We start from the raw sequence: 24,163 nt of genomic DNA on the forward strand, positions 1-24,163 counted from the left end.
ATTCAATATGTTTTAATGGTAACCAGACCCGGGCTAAACGCACGTTAACAAATGGAGTTATATAGAGGGGAAGATTTGGGATAAGTGTTTCTGTTCTTTGATGGTTTAGGAGCGTGAATCTGTGCTACAAAGTAAGGAAAGATACCAAACTCAATTTAAAAATGTCTATTCTCTACTTACACTACTCCCAATAAGTTCAGGATATTGTGAAAAACTCATTGGGTGTCGTAAACACTGCATCTGTTTCACTTCACAGACTTTCAGAGTAGGAAGGTAATTGTATTGGGGTGACTGACACATTTCTCACTGTTTGTTTTCCACATAATGGTCTCGCTGTGTTTGGAGCCAAAACCAAAGAAATTCTAATAGAAAAACAGTTTTACTGTTTTAACAACATCCTATGGTTGTAAAAAGCTGATTTAGTCTGTAAGTCGTTCAAAGTTCATCGTTCAGACACACGACGTTGTTTATGGGACGAGCAGCACCAGCTGACCACGGCGCCCTCAGGTTGGTAGTAGACAGTCAGGTGTTGCAGGTGAACTTGGTGAGTCTCAAAGTGTCATCAGCAGACTTGGATCAAGAGCCAGAACTACTTGCAGAGTTTGTGACAGACCCAGGAGTGGAGTCCTGTCAGTGACGGACCACAACCATGACCAGAACCTGAGGACCTCTGACCTCAGACCAGGTTGGCGAACGGCACACAGCTGCAGGACTGTTTACCAGATGTGAGGGGTGCTGGGGTTTCCATACAAAACATTGGACTCCACCTCTTTGACTGGAATGCCAGACAACGCTTGCACAGAGACACTGCCGTGTGTGACCTGGACAATGCGGCAATAGTCTTCGGTAATGTCGAGTCACCTCACACAGAAATGATGGTGGTCAGCGTTGCTGGAGAAGGCGAGGTGAGCGACACGCCAAGGTCAACATGGTCCCCAAGGTTCACTTTGGTGGAGGAGGAGCAACAGTCTGGACCGGCATCACCAACTTCTTGTAGACGGTCCAATCAGTGCAGATTCTTACCTCAGAGATATCATAGAACCACCATCAGCCCCCAATTTTCTCATGGTTGAAAATGCTCCACCACATGGTGTCAGAATTGTCACAGCTGGACTTCAGGAAGTGGGCGTGGCTCATATGGTATGACCAGCAGTGACCCCTGACCTGAACCCCATAGAGCACCTCTGGGACCAGCTGAAGCAGAGACTGGATGATCGGACCCCCATGTGACCTGGCAGAAATGCATGTAGCACTTGTGGAAGAGTAGAACGCCTCAGAACAACATCATGTGTCTAGTGAAGAGCAGGAGACGTGTCTGTCATGGCAGCAAATGGTGGAAATATGGTCACTGTTTGACCATGTTTGGCTATTTCTATTACCGTCTTAATTCTCGGGGGAATATATATCAAGCTAATGAATGTTGTGTTTCATCTAGTTCATTGTTAGAAATATCAAAGGGAACTTTGACGTGTTTCATTCACATCAAATATCTCTTTACTTGTCGTGAGAAGTGTTGGGTTTCAACAAAACAGTTTCAAACCTGAAGCAACCGACAACAATCTTGTATTTTTATGTTTTGACTGCGTTTTGGTTAAAGTGTTAAACTTTCATCACTAAACTTTCATTCAGCTCTTTAGAGTCTGTTAAAGAATAAAACAGCATGTTTGTGTTCAAAGGGGAAGGACTGTGGTCTCTTTTAAACCCAACTACAGGTTGACTAATCAGTCAAATAGATTATTATTGATGACCCTGGATTATTTCTTTGCCTTTTCCTTTTGATGAAGGAAGTTACCTTGATTTCATCATTTCTTTAGTATTTCCACTTCAGATGTTCGACCTTGAGAGTCTAAAAAGGGACCTTAATGAATAAAATGCATTATTCAATGGCAATTAGTGACAGAAATGCATATACTTGTCACCTTCTGCATAGTTTGTCACAATATTGACCAAAATCCCCCCCCTTACTCTGCCACTTTTTCGTGATGCAGACGCCGCCATGTTGGAACAAGACGTCCTCAGCAAGCGGCGATTGGTCCGAGTCGGTCTGAGCCTCGTCTCTATGGCAACCACTCTCACCCAATAGGAGTGAGCTTGTTGGAAGACTACACCCCTACCACTCAGAAGCAGGGTACACGAAATCTGTCGAATGTTTTAAACGCTGGACGTGGTGGCCAGCAGAAGACTCCACCTACTTATTTTTGAGACATCTGATTGGTCTGTTTATAACTTGAATAAGTTGAACTAAAAAGGAGGATTATCAAGAACATGTTAAAAAAAAAAAGTACCCGAGCAAGAATGGTTATTCACAATTAGAAGTCTATTAGACGTTGGCTTCTTGGAGCCAGCGGGTACTTCCTGTTTGGAAACGTCAGGAGGGAGTTCTCATATACGGTCAAACAACCGGAGAGCTCCGGGTTTGTTTTAAATACCCACTCCAATGAAAATGATGCTTTTGGTGTTTTTAACATGTCCTTGTAGCAGTTTTCTGATGACGGAAGTCATACTGTATGTAGGGAAAATTAAGCTTTACGTTTCATTTCTTTATTTCAAATCGTTGTGAATCGGAGGCAGAAAAAAAAAGTCGTTTAAAAAATACCTTATTTGTGACAAAGAAAATACTTTCAGCAATGAGGAGGGAATTTCAGAAGTGAATTTCCAGTGAATTCTATGTTCTAGAAAACGACAATGGTTTTTAGATTTTGGCTAAAAGCAGCATCATCATAATGAAAGGACCACTGGGAACCCTTTAAGAATCCATCAGAGGGCGATCGGAGTGGGACTTTTAGCGTTGTTACAGATATTTTGAGGAATGACTGTAGTTTGTGAGACAATTTTTGCATGAAAGTAAAGTCTGCATGTGATCCCTTTTGCATTCTAAAGCTTCCTCCCTGAGCCCCACAGCACAGCACTCTGCACCACAGTGACCCTCACTTTCATCGTTTTCTCTGTTTTATTTTGCTGATCTCGTCTGTGACCTCCCGGCTCCCTTGATGGGGTAAAATTGCTGAACATGTACAGTCAGAGCAAACAGTGATGGAGCCTAATAAAGACGCGGGGAGGAGGAGCTCCGGTCCTCGCAGCAGCTGCTGCATTGGCTGTCGGCGCAGCAGCGGGGAGGGGCTGAGGGAGAGGGAGAGAGAAGGGAGACGGTCGGAGGAGGTGGGCTCTGGTTGGGAGATAGGGAATGCCCGTTAGTTGCGCCTGCCGATAATAGCACATCAGCCAGTCGCTGCTGCAGCGGGAGCAGAGGCGGAGCAGACGGGCTGATCCGCTCAGCGAGCGCAGACCGGCTCACTAGAGAGGACGGGATCACAGGCGGACAGAGCATCAGCACGTGTAGAGAGGAGGAGGACCGCCGAGGAAACGGAGGGGAGATAAACTTAGCCGGCCAGCAGGAGAACGTGAAAAGGCTCACTTTCCACCGGAGCAGCAAGTCCATCAGTAGGGAGGAGACTGGCTTTACAGGAGGGAGTGACAGTCCTGTCAGAAGCCAAGAGCAATGCTCCTGACAGGACGCTCCACCACAACTTACTTGAGGATTACTCCTGCAGAGCAGCAGCGCTGAGCAGTGCCAGAGGTGCAAATCCCAAACTCTGACTTGGATGTAGCTCTGCATCCGTGTGCCTTCTTCTTTTTTTTTCTTTTTTTTTCTGCTTTGTTGCTTCAAAGTAAAGATTTGGGAGGCAACTCCTTCTGTCCTGTCACCTCAGAGACTATGTTAGAGTGTGCGTCAGAGAGCCGCTCATCATCAGCCGCAGCCCTAGAGTATGGAGAAGTCCAGCAGTGAGGAGTCTGCCATTCACCGTAGTCCCTCCGTAGACAGCCGCGACTCCGATTTTCCCCAAGCTTCCACGTCTGGCCGGCCATTTGGCGGCCGAGGCTTCACTGCCGGCGCTTTCTACGGCTCCACGGGGCCGCGCAAAAACGCTCAACAGGGACAGGGCGGCGTGGCAGCCGACGCCGGCGCAGGAGACAAGACCAACAACAAGTACAGCTCGCCCAAAGGCAGCAAATACGTGGTCTTTTACCTGGATCTATCCTTTGTGTTCCTTTTAGAATTCAAGAAGTGCAACATGGCGAGAGGCTGCCTCTGCTGCCTGAAGTATTTGATGTTTGTCTTCAACCTCATCTTCTGGGTAAGTGTGTCGTTATCTCCTCACATCCATCCTGCTGACAGTCATAGCTGACGGTAACCCTGGCTCGCTGGAGCTCACTTTTTTTTTGACTTGATTAGGAAGCTTTACCGTGTGACATCATGCTGGCTGTCATTGCAATCACGCATTTCTAATTACATCAGTGGTGATGCTTGTTCCTCGGTGTAAGTTGCTATTCCTGGACGCCTCCATGGATCCAGTAGCTTTGCACCGGTCCTTTGTGTTGTGCGAGCTGGCGGGTGAGTGGGTGGGTTCAGTCGGGTCACCCGTTCATGTGACGGTGAGGATGCGGTGGAAATGTTTGCTGAACTGGTCCACAGAGGTTCCAGGAGATTCAGGCTGCATGCCTTGCTTCGTGGCACCGGGCTGGCCTTTGGTCATGGAACATTCTTGGACATAAAGAGGTCTTTTGTAACACAATTAGGAAACTATAAAGGGCTAAAGCCTGGAATTAGCTTGTAAATGAAGTGATGACAGTATTGGTTTCTTAGGGAGTCAAATTTACTGAGGTTGTTGGTTCTGCCCATGCGCCAGGCATTTATGGGAAGAGTGGGCACCCCTCAAATGTTTACAGAATGGATTAGAAGGCTTATGGTTTATGAGGGTAAGTCTTTTGTGTCGATGCAGTGGAGCGTGAAGCTTGAAAACATCCGGAGACCGGGGACTCCATCACGCCGGGCCCAACACATCCCTGGGCCCGGAGCTTTGCTAACTGGGGCACAGTGGTGGCATCACCCCGAGCCCAGCTGTGCACAGGGCGCCTTCTTTAAGCACACACTGTGCAAAATCTCTCCCACTGGCCAGGCTGCAGCTGAAAACAGGCGGCAGAGTGAGTGGGCTGCGTTTCTGACTGAAGCTGTGTACACTTTTGCTGCTTGAGGGCATTGTTTTCAGCCCAGACTCATCTCATCTTCCCAGACAGGGAAGATGATGAGCACAAGCGCACAGAGGGCTCACAGGCTCTTCTTTTCCCTTAAATAAAGTCTGTATTTATTTAAGGATGGAAAAGGTCAGAAAAGCTCAGCTCATGAAGGATTCATTATTGCAGACGCACCAACTCAGGTGTTGGAAATAACATTCTTAAGCAGATAAATGCTTCTGCCGCAGCAACAAAAGGGGCTGCGGCCTCAAGAATTATGGTATATTAGTTCAGGATTGAGTTCAATCATTTGTATTTACATACGTTTGGTGATTATTTGTGCCACTGGGATGTTGGGACTGAAAGTAAAAAAGTAATTGTGTTACAGACAAATGTGAATAAAATAAGTCTACAACCTTTTGCTGGTTTGACTCTGGACCAAGGACATTTACGAACTCCGACCATAAATGGAAAAAACCCCATAGTAGCAGAACTCTAGGGCCGCATTCCTGGATATTTTCCAATGTTCTAATCGGCTGGACACCTGAACCAGGTAATCAGTCATTTGTAGGGCTTTGCTATTTGGAAATCATGCAAACACATGAGTTACCTATCCCTGTAGATAGATGTTGATGGTGGTTAGAGGCCAGACCACGCCAAAGCCGCGTCCAGGTGGAGAACAGGGTGGAAGATGCCCAGAAACCCATCTGGAGTAAGCGGTACCGGACTTATTTCTACTCTGATTCTGAGGAAGTTTTATTTTGGAAACTCCTGGATTCTCCACCACATCCGGCTCATTCTTGACACGTCAAGTCAGTCGGTCACGTGTGGAAAATCTTTCCGCTACTTTCTTAACGCGGCTGCAACGACCGCTAAATTGAAAACCCCCAATCAAGAAAAACAATCATGTTTGGAAAGTTTCTTTTTGCAAAAAGAAAACTCAGAGAGGAATCAGAAAAACGGCCTTTGATTTCAAAATAAAATAAATCTTCATTTAACAGATAAAAACCAAGAGTCTTTAAATTTCCTCAGGGATTATTAAAGACCTATTCTATATTCTTTACACCAAATATGAATTTATTGTGTTTTTCCCACACATCATATTAATAATGCAGAATATTCAGCAGCAAGGATTAACCAGTGACTTTTTTATATCTGTCGCACGTTAATGTCAGATGAGGCTGAAGTTTTTTTACTTTACTTTTTTTATCACATTTTAATGGGTCCTACATGAAATCTAGTGAACAAATTTAGTAAGCTCAATTTAAATAAAATAAAAACAAACAATGCCTGATTGGCCTGACTGATTGACATGTAGAGTGACTAACAGCCCATCGAACCTGTAAGTCTGGTAGGTCTTCCGCATTCAATCTTTAAATTATTTTCCATTCCTCTGTTTTTTTTTTCACTAATAACTCAAAATCCATATTTAGTAGATTTGAATATTACTGGTTTAATTGACAAAGATGCCACCAACAACCAGAAAGTTACCTTGACTGGTGATAGGAGCGTCTAAGAGCGTGTCGGTCACTTTTTAGCCGAGGTTACAAAGTCATTAATCCTTAAGAGCCGGTCTCTGGGGGATTTGTGTGAAGGCTTTTACTTCCCCAGCTCTTTCCAGGCTCAGTCTGCGCTTAAACCTTTTCAGCGGTGAAACCCCTTCTGCTAATAACTGACCACCACACTCCATTAATAAGGAAGTGGAAAAGAGGCTTTGGGTTTCAGGGCTGGTGGCCTCTGGTTTTGGCTTAAGGGGCCAGCAGAAGGTCTCCCTCCACTGTGCTGAGATTTGATTTATGCAGAGAAAAGCCATCGTTCTACTCTGGTGATGGATCCCTGCCGTGCACGTTCCCTTCTATTCCCACAGATTAAGGCTGGTGTCGTACCGTTGGAATGACAGTGTAACCAGTATCCCATGGGAAGAAAGTGAGGTAATGTGGCTGCTCCATCCATCAGCATGTGGCAGCTTTTGAGCTCACCAGGGGGGTGGGCGTGGAAGCGGGGTTGATAGTATTTAAGGGAAAAAAAACGTTTGACCTGTCACTAAGTCGGGCTGCTGGGTCAGACGGGGAGGGGCTCCCTGTTTCGACACTCCCGGGACTCACCTGGTCCCTCTCATTCCATGACAAAAAAAAGAAAAGGAAGTAAGTGGACACCGGTCCTTCAAGGGTCTCCCCTTTCTGACTGTTCACACAATCCCACCCTCTGAGCATACACACAGCAGATACCACGCTTTCCTTGGAAGTGCGTCCCCCCCCCCCGTCCCCCCGCCCAGCCTGCTGCTTAAGTTGGTAACATGAAGCAGGAGGTAAACAGAGGAAGGCACTCCAGGCGTCCCCATACATGCGATCATCCTTGGCCCCCCCTCACAGTTGTTCCTGACCATCTGGCTTCTCTTTCTTATTGGGGATTAGAAGAGTCTGTGCTGTGTGGGTGTCTGTGTGTGTGTTGGGGGGGGGGGGGGGGGGGGGGGCAGATTAGGGCAGTATTGGGTTATGCTGTTGAAGATTGAGAGCTCAGCTCCTCAGGACTGCTCTATGCTAAAGCCTGCACCATCAAAGCAAATGTCCTCCGTGGTTTTGACAGAGTGCAGTTCTGTGGGGCAGAAGATCTCCTAAGGTCGCTTTCAAATGGCAAGCCAGCCTGATTGATGCGAGGCCTGTCGGGGTCGGCCTTCCAAGCTCATCGTTGCTGGTGTTCTTGCTGGGAGCAAGGATTTCGCCTCATTGTGCTGCATATCCTCAGCCGTCTTCGGGGAAACGCTCAGTATTCAGCAGACTCCTCGTCGCTGAAAAAAAACATTCTTTTCAGAGGTCTTCAACACTTCAGAGGAGTAAGAAGATTCAGAAAAGCTCCTCACAATTACTCTCCTAACTCACGAGCTGCATCCTTCATGTTGTGAGAGGATGCTTTTGCAGTGAGACCCGTTCTCCTGTGGCATCGTCGCAGCAAAAACTGTTCTTTCTTTAATATTCATATCTAAGCTGAAGGCATCTGCACTATTACCCCACAAATGCAAGAGCTGCTGTTTCCAAGCTGCAGAAAACCAGACGGCGTTCAGGAATCCCTCTGCCTGCTGCTTTGACATTTGGTCAAAGACGCCAAAAGATGAGCCGCAGTTTCAATTTCATTTGTGAGTCTGACATTTAAGGTTCCACGTGCTCTGATGTGGCAGAGAGCTGTCGACAGACTCAAGGAGGTTTGGAACAATTAGGTGCCTCTGAATGATTGGCTTTGTGGACTTTCTTCAGAAAAACAAAGCCAGTCAAGTCTTTTGCTCTTATTTTGGGCTGGAGCACCCTGGGGTTTGAGCTGTTGAAACAATCGCCTGTTTTTTGTTTTTTTTTGTTCTCTCTGTCAGTCACATTAAACACTCAGTCACCTTAAACGGCTCCGGAGAGGCTGCTTTACCTTCTTTATTCTTTTTTAAACTAAAAAAACTGCAGCTGTGCCAGCTTTTTTTTTGTCCTACATAAACTGAGACAACGATACGTGAAACTTTAAATGAGTCCTGAAATGACGGATAATTCTGTTTCAGTCGCCATCTGATTTTTAAGACGGTTGCAAGAAGTTCACGTCTCTAATTTAAAGATTCATTCAAGTTAAAATGGAGCCAAGAACGAAGGCTGCACGTTGCAGCGACTCCGCCCTCTTTTTCTGGGTTATCAAGCCATCAATCATCATTATGTAAATGAAACAGGACATGCATAATTGATGGAGAACAGGGAAGCGGTGCTTTCAAACCTGGGACAAAAAGGTCAGGTCCCCAATCAGAGGAGAAATTCTCGTATTGGGAGGCTTGATGTCGACAGACATTACGCCCAGATAACGAAACACTTGACTTGATCAGTTTGAAACAAATAAGATTGTTGTAAACAGCAGCTTGTTTGAGGCTCACGTGGTGCCTACTGGAGGACGTGTGTCGTTTTAGCGTCTGATTGGACGTGGGTCCCATCCAGACAGAGGACCAGAGCTGAGCTCAGGGTCTTACCTTCCCCGCTGGAGCTCCATCAACCCTCCGCATCCAGGAGCAAAGTGCTCCTCCGCTTCAGCTGTTCCAGTGAGCGAAACAGAGCATTTTCATATCCCAGCGGATCTGCAACACGAGCTAATGAGCTCGGGGGCTCCACACAGCATGGCCACAAAATCGAAGCAGAAGGAGAGGGATGTGTGAATTAAAGCCGTCTCCCAAATGATTCACTGGACAAAAGGAAGCATATGGAGAAATTTACCAAGCAGGTCAGTCAGGCTGTATAAATGCTAAGTGATATAAGGGAGCACTAATTAGAAGGCTTGGATAGGCTTTATACAGAAAAGAGGCCACAGATCCGGGCTAAGGAACATGTTCTAAACACACTAAGCAAAGGCCTGGTACGTTAAGATTGGACAAGGGTCCATCGCCATGGCGGTTTACCTTTTGCAGTCTTGCTGCTTTTTGATTTTCTTTTTGGTACATTTAAGCATGCTTTATTATGTGTGTTCTGCATCCTGATTGGCTAAAGAGACAATTACCAAACAACCTCCTGTGCAGCACAGAAAGCATTAAGTTTGGAAAATTTTCACAAATCTTCCATTTTGATCAGATTTTTTTTATTTTATAACTCTCGACTCAGTTTTCCGCGAAGATTTGAACTTTGAAATCCTTAAAGAAGAAATAAAAGTGTAAACATGTTCATGTCTGTCTGAGAAAAGTATATGAAGTGTCTGGAAACATCTGCAATCATTGGAAATAGAAAGCTGATAACTTAAGGAATTTCCTCCTCACCAGGTTATTTCTAGAATGTAAGTCCCGCGATAAATGCCAGTCCCATTTACATCAATTTCAGAATTCATTCCTTCATGTTTGATGACTTGGGTTGCAGACGTTGACTGTATGTGAGACCTGGACCGAGTTAGTGGGACGTCCCCCAAAGTTAATGACTTCCTTTTAGCTCCAACCAAATGAAGTCAATTCAACCGCCGTGTCCTGTTTGCCCTATAGAGGTATATAGGGCATATATGTGTATCGGACTGGTCTTAGTCAGACATGGATGGACCTTTGACTGTGTTCCTCGTATGTGATTCTGTCTTTCCTGGTCAAATCCAAATAAAAATATATATAAAACGTTTTTGTTTTTTTAAAGAATAAAGTAGATGTAGTTTCTAAAGTGAGCTTGAATCTGAGGAGTTGGCTCTTCACTTTTCTCCTGTTCCTAGGCTTGTGTCTTTTCTCCTCCCTTTTTTCCCAAAGCACTGATAAAGCTTCTGCAAATACTTGAAAGAGCTGTGCTGCAGTGTCCCAGCGGCCGCCTTGGGTCTCAGCCGCGTGATGCAGCTCCTTCACACTGTAGACTCAAACGACCACTGCAAAGACTCCCGAACAGCGACCGCCACCGCCGTCCTATTCCTTTCCCGGTTCATACTTAACTGAAATGTCCCCGTCTGCTGATGCAGAGGATGATATAGAAGCTATAGGGGGCTGCGTATGGCCTTTTTAGCTCTCAGCGTGATGGGAGCGGTCAGAGAGCTGAGAGCAAATAGGAGAAATGAAGTGTCCCATTAGTCTTGCAGCATCTGTTGGAATAAGTATTTGCCAAATTGTGCTCCTCGGGCAATAAAAAAGAAAATATGTGAGTCAATAGTGAGTTTATATATAAACCAAACTGTAATGGAAATGATATTATGATAGGTTATGTATTTTCAGTAATGGTAAATAAGGTATCTGGAAACATCCTTCCTCCTCTCTGCAAATGTTAGTGAGGAGAAAAAGGACGAAATATTCCACATTCAGTGTGATTTATGTGTTCAGAAAGGGACTGATGTCCTGACGGAGCTGGAATCTTAACCAGCGATGGTGTTTATGATGCTTATTTTATGGACTTACAGTGTGGCAGTGAGACGTCCTGTGATTCATATAGAACCTCGTGCTGCTTCAGTTGCTCTCTGGGACAGATGCCTCCTAATATGCATTATATCTTAATAATGCTTTGCTGGCTGTTTCCAGTAATGCAGAAAATTCTGCCTTATCTCCTAGTATTTGGCTTACAGAACAATTTTATATGATGTTATTGCAGCATCATCTGGGCCCACCGGAACACATTATTCAAATGAAAATTGTTTTCAGACGCCGCCTTTGTCCATGTGCTGCAGCTTAAAGAGCCACGCTCTGCATCCTCACCTTTTGTTTCAGCAGCAGGACGACCTGTCAGCGCAGGGCTGCAGCGCAGGAGCGCATTAATCTACACAACGGCTTTCTAGGTCAACTTCTTTGCTTTTTCTTCTTTTTTTTTCGATGGCTTTAGGCAGATTTCTGTCAAATCTAAAGTCTTCCAGTCTTTTTTTTATTTCCCTTATAAAAAATTTCTGGAGCTCCTAATTGTTTGGCTTCCTAAAAGCAAAATATATATATTTTTAGTATCATCTTGTCCACATTTAATTAACTGCAAAGTCAGCTTTACTCTGTATTTGTTCATGTTTGATGCATGATATTAGATTTTCCAGCAAAGCGTTCAGGTGGAAGAGGATTTTCCAGGAAATGTAATCCTTCTGATCAGAATCTTAAACTCTGATCTGATTATGCTTCATATATTACATAAGTATTGTTTGCAGTAGAGGCTCCATGAACGATGGGAGGCTACAGTACTTGGCTTCTTTTCTTCCCGTAAATCTCTTCAAACACAGTGCAGAGGTCTTGTTTTCCACTCCCTCCTGTCTCCAAACAATCATTAAAGGCACGTCGGGGGAAGCATCATGGTTCACAGAGGCAGAGGTGTGGATTGTTGATGTGACATCTTAGATTTGGACCTTTCCCGCCTGAACATAGTAAGTTCAAAATTCCAGCTGGGCTCCAACACTGACTGGTGGTGGCAAATAAAAGCCAAATTTATGCCTGAATCGTTCGTGCACACATGGATTTATTTAGCTGAAACACTGCAGATTGCTGCTGTGGTGAAATGAGCTCATAAAATGAGCAGCTTTCAGAGCAAAACGCATTAGACAACCAGCTGTTGGAATGGGAATAACATATTGTTTTCCCATTTTTAATCAAGCGTTTGTATGCTGTGAAACTCAGGACATAAGCAGCGTCTTTAGCTCGTAGTTTTTCCGTTTTGTTTTCTTGGTGAAAGCCAGATCTTCATCAGAGGAAGTTGTGCTTGTGCTCCGGTTATGTCAGATCCAATTTGAGCTGGAGTCTTGTTTAATGTGCATGAGGTGTGCTCACAACAGGCTCTGATAGTCTCCCTGAAGAGGAGAAGGCTGCAGCGAGCAGCAGTCAAGATCCGGTGCTGCTACAGTACCCAGATAAGTGACTGACAGGCTGTGTAAACAAAACAGGGATTATTACTGCCTCCACCTGCATGCAGATTTGTCCTCCCGTCTTATCGCGGCAGAGCAATGGCCTGTCCCCTTGACTTTGCCTGAGTCTTATCATGAAACCAAAGCAATCGCTTCCGCCTGTTTATTTTACGTCAATTTCCAATTACCAGTCAAATTTCCAGACATCAAGGGGAATTTGCTGTGGGTATCTGCTCTATTTCAGAAGATATCAGGCTCTTGTACGTCCTAAATCTGAAGCAGCCTGAAGGAAGCCTTGTTTAAAGCATCCAGCCTCGTTCCATCATTTCAGTTTTCTTTAATCCGAAACACATGGGATGTGTCTGATCGTTCCTTCTAGAAAGGAAACGCTGTGAAGGCGTAGAAGTTCCACTGAAGCCATGATGGACTTTATGGGTGGTCATGTCGGAGTTAGTCGGAGAAATTACCCCTCATGAAATGCGAGACTTTTAAATTATGCAAAATGACACACAGGGGTTGCCCTGCTCCTACATTCATTAACCTTCGTCTCCTCTGATTCAATTAATAAATGATTCATTAGCTGAATTTATGCCGGAGCATCATTTGATGCCAAGTTTGCATTCAAGTTCTGTTGCTTATTTTTCTTCTGTGCTGCATTTAAGGCGCTTGTTAGATACACGCGATCGTACGGGATCTGCAGGCTTTTGGGTCGTTCGGGCCCCTGGAGGGTCAAAGGGAGGAGCGGCTGCATTTTAAGAGGAGCCCAGCTTTAGACCTGTAGAATAAAGGGCCAAAATGTTTCATCTTTGCAATATCCGCCTGTGCTATGCACGTATCACAAAAGATGGCATGAAGAACACTGCAATAAATGGTTGCCTTATCTGTTTAGAGAAATGCTATAACTATCTCATGAAAGCTAGGAGTTTAAAAAAAATAAACTCTGTCGTTCAGGTGTAGATGGGCGCCTCCCAAGTAGACGAGGCGCATTCGGATTAGAATTCAAACTGTTTATAAAAAAAACTTTAGCCAAGAATTTGTTGTTTTTTTTATTTTGGCAGTCATGTCATCAATCCGATGTTGATCAAGGGACGTCATAAAACTGGAGCGTACCATTGTCGTGCATGTGGTCAATGTATCGTTGGAAGTCTTCGTAAGGCTAATTTAAGTTACTCGCACTCGTACCATGGTCCAGGTGAATTCTTGGTTCTGATTGGCTGCTGGGCCTGCATTAAAAAGTGATAATGCACGGCTAAAAAGGAAGTTCTGGTCACATAGCTTAAATGTTCTGTATCACTGTGCTGGCTTCTTTAAAAACAAACCAAGCTGTAAAAGGGGAACTGGGTGAGGGTCTAAGGCAAGGGATGCCCCGTTTAGTTTAGTCCGTTTAGTTCAGTTTAGCCATTACCTATTGAATTCTGTTTATGATATTCTATATATATGAATTCCACATATATCTTTACGTTCTTTATAATTCATGTTTATTACACGACTTTTGACATGAAGCCCATTGTGACGACTGTTGTAAATATTTTGCAATATGAAAAAAATTGAATTGAATAGAATTGAACTGAACTTTCTCTCTGAACTGATGCTTTATTTAACCCATCTTTTTTTTTTTTTTAAAACTTGTCCTGTCCAACAGCTAGGCAAACAGATGAGAGCTGGTGGACATATTTTATTTTAACAAGAGGGGTTATTCATCTTCAGACAAACCAAAGGTATGTCTGAATAAACCCCTTTTGTAATTGAGGCCAAACTTTCATTATTATTTGCATTATTAATTTCAATCATGTTTGAAAATCTTTGGTGTTGGACCGGACGGAAAAGGAAAGAGGGGAAGAAGAGAGAGGGACGTTAGAGAGAGGGGGGGGGGGGGGTAGGAGGGTGATAATAGGAGGGGAAGGGGGGTAAGACCATGAAGCAGCATAGAGCAGACAGGTTTACTGGTTGTTTATCGTTACGGTACGGTTCAAATGTAGTACAAAAAGGGCGGGGCCTGTTCACACACACTCAAATATTATCAACACACCTGCTAGCCGCAAAAATGTCCACATGTCAACATGCACACAAAACAGATAGTGTTCACGAACGCATACCTATGCCTTTAAACCAACTAGTGTGAAATCTTTCATTCATTCAATCATGCAAACTATTAGTGCAAAGGTGAGCTAACACCTGTGCTCAGGTGAGTGTTTATGTTCTTCTAAAATGGATGGTGGAATGTGAAAAGAAGGAGGAGGAGCACCCAGCCACCCCCACACCCATACCCCCGCCGCAGCAGCAGCGGCAGCCGGAATTCCCCCAACGCCACACGGGAACAGGCAGGGAACAACCGCCCCCCGGGCGACCAAGACCGCCACCCAGGCCAGGGCCAGCAGGACCGCCGCGAGGCCCCCAGAGCCAGAGAGCAGGGAGGCACGGAGGGAAAGAGAGCGCCGCCCCAGCCCAGCCAGGAAAGCAGCCCCCCGCCGCGCCGGAAGAGCCCAACGCAGGGCCCCACCGGAGAGGGACGCCCACAGCCCCAGACGAGCACCCCACCACCACCCAGGAGTTCCGGGCATCCCCCCGCCCCGACCCCAGGTACGAGCCAGGACCCCCCAAGGGAGACCCGCTCCGCACTCCAGGCAGCCACCCACCCGGCCCACGGTTGGTCCAGGTAGGGGCAAGGCAGGGGCCCGCCGCCCCCGCCCAGGAGGGGGGAACCCCGGGGAAAAAAGGGCGGCCCACAAGGGATGTTATAAATATGGCCCGACCCGGCTCGGCCATGTTGGAAGTTTGGCGGGGCCCAGCGCCCAGGGGCAAGGACCAGGACCCACCCCCCAGGGACACGAACACCCCCGGCTCAGGTGTAATATGAACCCCCCCCACCGTGCGGAGAGAGCACCGCCGGGCCCAGGGAGCCGGCACCCAAGGGACACGGCCGCCATCGCCAAGGGGCCCGCACCCCCCACCAGGGAAGGGGTAGGGGACAGATGGACCCAGGTCCCACCTTCCTTGTAAAATGTGTGTGCATGTATGGGTGTTTGAGAGGGTGTTTGTGTGCATGTGTGTGTGTTTATGTTTGAATGTATATATTGAAGGGGGAGGGGTGTGTGTACTAAGGGGGGTGCAGTTAAAATTGGCGAGTAGGGCACTAAGGGGACATCTCCTGATTACTCACAGTGATGTCCCCTCACCCTCCACACCAAGGGGCCCTAAATGTCTAAGGTGCGGTTAAAATTGGCGGGTAGGGTGCCAGGAGGACATCTGCTGCTTGCTTGCAGTGATGTCCAAGCACCCCCCCTACCAAGGACCCTACATGTCTAAGGTGCAAATAAAACCGAAAGAGGGGGGGCCCACTCCATACGGCAACCATAGGAGGGGGGCCACTCCCAAGTAGCCCCCCCCCAAGGCGCATCGCAGGCTAGACCCCCCACCCCCTCACCCTAATATGAGGTTATATAAGGAAGGGGGTAAGTTGGGGACAGCTGGTAGACTGTCCCCCGGTGGTCAAACAGCCGTCCCCCAGCCCACCCCCAGCAAAGGGGCCAGGGCCACCCAGCCCAGGGGCCCACCCCCGGAGGCGCCGACACCCCAGGCCCGGCACCACCCACCCCACACAGAGAGAGAGGAGCCAGAAAGCGTCGCCCCCCCCCCCGGAGCAAGCCCAGGCCCCCACCCCCAGACGCCGGCCCTAGAAGAGCTCTGGTCAGGCCTCGACGGGACCGAGGAGGCCAACCGGCCGAGGCAACCACTGATTGCCTCAGCGGAGACCCCGACCCGCTAGCCCCCCCGATTGTCTAATTTCTTCATTTCTCACAGTCAGGCTGCACACAAACATCACAAACGGCCTCTTTGGGCAAGTTCGCAGTATTTTGGGGGTAGAAAAAATCTGACATAATTCCCCCTTATGTGTTAAGAGGTCTCTCTATGACCTGTCGCCCAGTCTACTGTGTTCGGCGTACGGGTTTGACCATCTTTTGCCTCCAGACAGCCCAAATCCACCCTTGAGGGGTTGGTATGGCTGAGTATTGACTTTGCACAATGGTTAGTTTGTTTTTTAATATGCTGTTGAAAACTGGTAATAAAAAAGTGTGAAATTGGAACGGAGCTCAAGTGTCATTTCCTTTGTTTGTGAGGATTCATTTTATCTGCAGAAGCTGCTGCAGCTTCAGTCAACACTGAAATGCCAGAGTCTGAGTCTAGCAGCAGCTTGGTGCGGCCACGTTCAAGCTAGGCTAATCTGTTGAGTTGATTATGGGGTCAGTAGCACGTCCAGTGGATGGTCTTAATCATCTGAGCCTCAGTTACCATTAACACAGACCCTCATCAGTGGAGAGCAGGGAGACAAACCTGTTTTTTTTTTCCACTGATGATTTCAGGGATAGAAATAGAGGCACTTTTGAGCAGGGGGAGGTCAGCCCATTAATGCCCTCTCTGCTTCCATGACGATGTTTGTTTGTCGGTGTGGGAGACCGCCGTCACAACCGAACCTAGAGCTTGCTCACACCGGTTCATCCTTAAGCATCGCTCATCAGTGAACTCACACAGATGGGGCTGGCCAGATTATTCTCAGAGTCCCCTTCTGAGAGGACAGACTGGCAGAAATCCCGAATGCTGTACTTTTCAGTGGTAGGAAGAAGCGAAGCATGAAGGCAGGGACGGGGGGGGCGGGCTCTTCCCGGGGCCAGAGAGGTGAAAACACTGATGCTTGGTGACAGCTCCCAGAGAGGTGAATCATCCTGCTCTCCTCTCTCTTTCCCTTTCATAATGTCATTTGTGCTTTTCTCAAGTGGGTAAATATAGAAATCATTATATCTGTATCCCTAAAAATAGGTAACTGCAGAAAAAAAGAGACAAAACTCCAGATTTTTTTAGTTTTTCGTTCTGATCAGCAACCGTCTGTTAGTTGATCTTTTAGTTAACCCCTGGTTACATAGATTTGTTAACCGGCGTGCGACCTTCTAAACATTTCGTAGGCCAGTGGAGAAATCCAACATGGCAGGAAGTGGTCAACCACATTAGAAAGGCTTTATTTAAATGCAACCCATTACATTTTTATTCACAGCTTTTTTCTGTTTAGAATAGACAGAATCACACAAACTGTGAAACTGAGGACCACAAAAGAAAGAGTTAAAGCCACGACTGGCGTAGGACGGCCCACCTGCCTCTGCCCCCCACCCGCTCCTCCCCATTCGACCCACCCCTACTGGCTGACCAGCTGCCCCTCACTCTCCCCGTCTGCCCTCAGCCCCCTTGGTCAGGGCCTTGTGTGGCCAATTTATTAAAAAAAACAATTTTTTTAAAATGGCAGTTTTCTATAGGTTTTATCGCCATGGCAACCTTTAAATTTTTTGGTCTCCTGGGAAAGATGAACAGGTCTATGTTATTTTTGAAGAGAATCTGCAAAAATAAACTTTTGGTTTTCTTGGCAACGTAGGGTTTTTGTTAACCACTCCCACATTCCTAATATGGTCCTTTCGTAGGTCGTATCGTTTCGTTCAGCTTGAGCCAACAATTCTTTAATTCCGTTTTCATGTTATTCTAGGCATTTTTGTGAAAAACGCTTTTTCCCCAAAGTAGCTTCCCAATGATCCTCGAGGAATTAGGAGGAGAGAGATCAAAATCCTTAGGAGGAATTCAAAATTGTTGAAGGCAGCAAAGCGGAAATAGTCAGGATGGCGGCCTCCTTCCGAGATCAAAGGTCATCAAAGCGCCAGTTCCGGTTGTACATTTAACCTTTGTGAAGTTTTGTGACGATCGCTTGAACAAACGTTTTTTTTTGTTCCTTACTGTGGGAAAATATGAAAATCACAACAAATTTCATTCAAACATTCATTTTTTTCGACAGCTTTTCCTGCTGTGATGTCATCATTTTCTTTTGGGGGGTGGTCGTTCACTGTGCTCTAAATTCAGGGGCATGCACATTTTGGTGAGTTTTTAAATAAGTGCCAAATGGGACACATTTTTGCTCAAATGCGCAAAAAGAAAAGACAATTTAATTTATTTAGCCCAAATCCACAACAACAATCGTCTTGATGGGCTTCGTATCGGTAATTGAAAAGGTTAAACATAAACTCAAAAGGATCATGAAAACATATAATTCAATAGGAAAATACTAAAATGAACTAACAAACTGACTAAGCTAAACTGGCATCCCTGCCCTTAGACCCCCCTTCGCGGTAAGGAAAAACTCCTTAAAAAAAAATGGATTCCGGAAAAAACGAAGAAACCTCAGGGGTGCCCACATGAAGGAGGGATCCTCCCCCAGGACGGACAGGCGATTTACCAGAACTCTTAGAGAAGAATTAACTTTTCTAAATCTACAACTACATATATAAAGTCCAGCAGATGAGCTTCATCCAGCCGTGGTTGGGGGGACAGTCAGGGGCGCGAGTCGACCTGGAGACAGGATCCACAGCCAGGTGTAGGAGCAGGAGCAGAGACGAGGTACTCGGTCAGGTACAGGAGCACGGATGAGCCAACAGGAGTCTGGAAGCACTCCCACTCCCCAGGAGGGGAGAGGGAAAGAGGGACAATACATGAATCACACTGCACCAAACAGAGGGAACTAAATGATGAATAATGTTCAAGAATAGAGGAGAGAAGGAGGGTAGAAGTAGATGAGAAAAGAGGACAGAACCCCAGTGCACCATAGTTACCCCAGCTTCAACTTCTAGCAGCCTACAAACAACTAATTGTTATGGTTATTAAGTTTAATTTAAACACATTAACATTAAGTTAAATAATCTCTGAACACTAACTAGTCTGACAATAATCCTGTCCAAAGAGGAATGTTTTCAGTCTAAAGCAGAGTTCTTCATCGGGGAACAAATAAAAAACGTATCTTGGCTTTATTTAGTGATAGACTTTTGTTCTTGACCAGAACAGGACCTCTGATCCATACAGCGAGGGACGCAGCCGTCCCACTGGCCCGCTTGAGCTCCATTTGTGCTTTTCTTGATCCGAAGTTGCTTTAAATAATCACATTTATCTCACAACAGTGAAATATTTTGCTGGTGAACGGCCCGAGGGCTGGCCAGATGGTTCGAATCTCTCGTTCTTATGAATCACATAATGTGGCCTTTGCAGCTGTCAAATCTCATTCCAACCACAGAGCAATGAGAGATTGATGATAGAAAGCGCCGTCCACCAAATGAGCCAAAGCGGACCTTCCAGTCCAGACCCACACTGATGGAGCACTCCTTTGTCTTCGAAAGTTGATTCAACTTGAATTCAGATCATGGGAATCCGAAAAGTTGAATTGAATATGACCAGGAATAAGCAATGAGTCTCGCCTCTGAATGTTTACGTCTTACTTTCTTCCGTCAGTAATTGGGTCATAAAATCCCATCCTCTTGTGCCTCAGTGGTGAACGTTTCAGGTTGGTTTTCAGTGAGGAGAGAAAATATTACTCTGCATGTTTTTTTGTGATTTATCAATGTCTCATTTGAAAGCCAAAACATTGTTGTGATAGTGTCTTCATTTTAATCGCAAAAAGTCAATTGACTCAAACAAGAAGGGAGAAATTGCCCTTTTCCTGAGCAAATTTCTGTCTTTTTAGGTTGAATGGCACTTTAACAAGTCATTGGAATGAGAAATCATCTTTCACAGCTATCAAAGCTCATGCTGGTCTGAACCAGAGGGGCTTTATTGACCCCCCTGTACCTGCTGATTCAGCATACCCAGAATCCTCCGCTTTGTCGTGGTCTGTGAGCTTCCTCACCTCCAGAATTTACTCAGTGATCACTTTCAATTCTCATCTGTGAGACAGAAGCAGCTTCACTCATAGACTTGTTTGTTTGCAGAGGATGTGCTCTGGTAAGACAGAAAAAACAAAGCATCAATGTACTCTGAAGTGGTTTCCCCTGCATGGCTGCAGAGACGGAGGAGAGTGCATCTGCAGGGATCCAGCAGAGTCCATCTCTGATGCAGACCGCCGGCCCCCTGGAGACTCACTGTCCCTGCGCTTGTGATGATGTTGCACAGAAGCGTACGCTTGCTTTTCAACATATATGTGCCAATGAATCTGCTGCACACAAGCGATAAGGATATATATATGACCCCATGTACTTTTTAAAAGCTGCAGCTCAAAATAAATATTGACTCTGTTTTGTTTTTGTGGATTTTGCATCTCAAACGTCTTTTTGTCGTGTGTTCTGGTTGTGCAGCGAACATATTTAAATGATTTCAAAACAGCAGGTTAAAGAGGCTCTGCTGCTTTTTTATCACCATGTAAATCCTTTGGTTTGTTGGTGTAAGTTGGACCACATTTGATTGTTTTGGGAAAATGCATCCTCACAGGCATGCTCTCGTTTTTTCTGGTGATGTTTGCTCATTTATCCTGATGTCTGTTGGTCTGCTGCAGCTTTGTGGAAGCATCTACGAGTGTGGCTCAGAACAATGCAGGCACCAGAAAAACAAAAGTCATCAATAACAGATAAATATTTGATGATCCGTGCAACTTACTTTTTATCCAGATTGTTTATGATATGTCTCTTTTTCATATTTGACTACTTTTTAAAGAATTCTTGTGTGCTTTTAGCGTTTTCATGTCTCTTATTTGTTATTATTACCATATTTCCTGCACTATAAGCTACACAGTATGACTCACTGTCAATGAATGATCTATCTTTTAACTTTTCATTAGGAACACGTGAAAAAAACACAGTCCAACATCACTACATATGAGCTGCATTAGCGTTAATACAATGGCATTCCAACCTTGTTTGCATATCACTGAAACCCACAGGCTGTGTCCAAATTGCTTCACTACTCTCTACATAGTGTACTATATTGTGCGTTTGCCTTTTTATAGAGCCGTCCAAATCTACAATTTAAAAATCGAGTGCCCTAGAAACTTCCCAGAGTTCATTCACTCATTCATCTTCTAATCCGTTTGTTGCCTTTCGGGGTCACGGGGCTGCTGGAGCCTATCCCGGCATCTGGCGGTCGACGACTGGTGACACCATGGACAGGTTGCCAGTCTGTCGCAGGGCCACAATCACATGGAGAATTTAGTGTAACATATGAACCTTTGAAGCATGTTTTTGGACGGTGGGAGGAAGCTGGAGTCCCTGGAGAGAACCCATGCATGCATGGGGAGAACATGCAAACTCCACACAGAAAGGTCCCCCATTCTGGTTCAGGTCCCCCAGCCGGGACTTGAACCAGGGGCCTTCTAGCTGTGAGGCAAGAGCGCTAACCAATGCACTACTGCGCAATTTCCGAATTTCTGAATTCTCAGTGGGAAAAAAAAGTAGTTGGTACGAAAAATTAGAATGAATCCATGTGGAAGGCACTCCGGATTATGAGGCTAAATCCAAATTCATACCCTACCCTTCCAGCTTCTCCCTACCCCGACATTTAGCCCACTAATCGGAGAGTTGATGAAAAAAGTGTCTTCAAATCTAAATGTTACTACCACTGGACGTTGTGAATAGTCGCCGGTCATCTACGTTAGCGCATAGCTGCTGCTGCTTGAAAAACACATAACATCGGTTTTCTGTGCTTCAGAGCACACCCACATTAAGGAATGCGTTTCTAGGATCGCCCCATCGGCAGAGGGATACCCAGCCTCAAGTCACTACCGCCCCTCCCAAAAAAACACACGTTTGGACACACTAAAGCTCCAAATTCCCTTACAACTGGAGCAATAGGGGTAAGACATGAATTTAGATTTGGCCAATGGTGCAGTCATCTTTTCATTAAAAAAATTCAGGTTTTTAAGCAATTTATACAGTTTTTAGTACAATTTCATACAGCAATTTATTTAGCATTTTTATTTAAGCTTCTTTTTTATTAATTTTTCTTTTGTATGGTATTCCTTGTGTGATGACTAAATGGAGAAAGGGACTGCCATGCAACTGCCTTAGGGATCGAATAAAATAATAATTAACCAATCATGTGTTACCTATAGATGCCAGAACCTTGCATCAACATGTGCCACGTTATCCGGAAAGATTTTCTGTTTCTGGATAAATCATTTGGGTTTCTTTAAGCACACTTTAAGTTGTTGATATTCAGTGAAAAATAAATCATATCTGGAGTGTAAATGTTCCTTTTGAAAATGGATCAGTCGGTCGTCTGCTGCCAGGTGACGCGCTGGCGAAGCAACGCACTGTTCGGTGCGGTTCTGGTCCAGCACACTCTTTGCGTCATCGTTATCCGGCCCAAACTGCATAGACGAAGAGGCATTAGGGGACAAAGCAGATGGGGACGAGCTTTGTGGAAGCACGGCACAACAGCAGGGAACCGAATTATCGGAGCCAACACCTCTGATGCTGCTTGGAGGTCCTGCAGGTGCTCGAGCTGATAGGATTTCCTTTGAAGAAGCCCCTTGTCGGAGCGGCGATGGCTCAGGAAGAGCTGAGATGGAGCAGGATGTTTATCACTCACCGTGAGAAGTGCTTTTTTAAGTTCATTGTGAATCTGCCAAACACTTGATTCCACGTGTGACTTTGTGGAGAACCCACCTCTGGGGAGGGAAATGTGCCTGCTAGGCTGTGAAAAAGGTGGAGAGCACCTGTTCCAAAAGTGAAAAAAACATGACTTTAAATAGATCCAAACAGATTTAAATTCAGGAGATATAGTGATATAAAAAAAAAAAAACAACCAAGCAGTTTATTAACTCAGCATTTAATTATGACAAAAGATGAACATGTAGAGATTTAAGAGATATTTTATCAATCAATCTACCACTTTACGTCATCAACGGTGTTTGACATGAAAGGCAATAATATCAAAACAAACATTTAATAATCAAAAGACGAACATAAGATGGTCGGAAACGCTGCAGCTAATAGTTTGAGAAGGAACTGTTTAAAGTTAAAGATAGAAAAGGTAATAAATTGATTTCCTGTTTACATTTATGTACAAAGGATAAACACCAAGAAACCATTTAAAGCCAAACAAACAAGTAAATTAAAGCTGCGAGTAGCGTTGTAAGTTTTCTGTAGGTTTTATCACCATAGCAACCATTTTAAGATTTGGTCACCTGGTGGTGATGAACAGGTCTTTGTCATTTTTAGAAGGATTGGCAAAAGTAAACATTTGGATTTCCTTGGCAACAAAGGTTTTTAAGTAACCACACCCACATTCCTAATATAGTCATCTTGTGTGTGTTATCGTTTCATTCAGCTTAAGTTTACGATTCATGCTTTAAACGTTCACAGTGTTTTGGTAGAAAATGTGTGAGAAACAGGGAAATGCTACTTCGGCGAGCTCGCCATGCTAACGCCGTTCAAAATCTGCAAATTGTAACCCATTCTAATCCCATGTAGCTTTGCAGTGATGCCTGAGGGGTTAAGATGCAGAGATGCCCTGGATTGAAAACCTAGGAAGAGTTTAGATCTGTAGGTTTACTTTTAAAATTCAGGTTGGCGGCCTCTTTCTAAGGTCAAAGGTCATAGAAGCAACAGTGGTGCATGTAGACTTAAGCCAGCCGCGTGTGTGTAAAATTTTTGTCATAATCACTTGTACAAAAGTTTTCTTCTTCCATATGGTGCAAAACTATGAAAATCGCCAAATTTCACACATTTCACAAAAAGTCCCGTAGCCATCCCATAATAATCTTAAAACTTTCCTTTGGATAACCCCTGGTCTTGTTTTTTTAACGGTTTCTCCCGCTGTGATGTCATCTTTTTTTGGAGGGGGGGGGGGGGGGTTTGAGGGTCAATTTTTCTCTCAGATGCGCTATAATTGAGAAGAATTGCATAAGCGATCTGGTCCTTGCAGTGGAGGACAGCTGCTGGACGGCTAAATTATCTACATTAATTTTATAAACGCAAATTTACAAGGTGAGTCTTTAATTTAAATTTAGAAATCAAAAAATATGATGGACCATCTTGTTCTCTCCCAGATTTTTGTAAAAATCTTTTGAAAGAATTATTTTCTA

The 24,163-nt window shown here is 45.1% G+C and overlaps 1 protein-coding gene across 3 annotated transcripts in view; it reads left to right on the plus strand.

Annotated features, from left to right (window-relative positions):
* The window catches only part of tspan9a (tetraspanin 9a), a 288,464-nt gene that overhangs the window by 160,731 nt on the left and 103,570 nt on the right, over positions 1-24,163 (plus strand). The window contains exon 3 of one of the 3 annotated variants that reach the window (XM_011476510.4): positions 4,057-4,136. In XM_011476510.4, coding sequence (XP_011474812.1) covers positions 4,074-4,136 — 63 coding nt within the window. In that variant the 5' untranslated portion in view covers positions 4,057-4,073. Of the gene's footprint in view, positions 1-3,130; positions 4,137-24,163 lie in introns of those variants that run through there. The other 2 variants (XM_004069855.5, XM_078949064.1) reach the window with 2 other exon arrangements.

This window comes from Oryzias latipes, chromosome 6 (genome assembly GCF_053564925.1).
Source record: "Oryzias latipes strain Hd-rR chromosome 6, Olatipes_Hd-rR_3.1".
NCBI lineage: Eukaryota > Metazoa > Chordata > Actinopteri > Beloniformes > Adrianichthyidae > Oryzias > Oryzias latipes.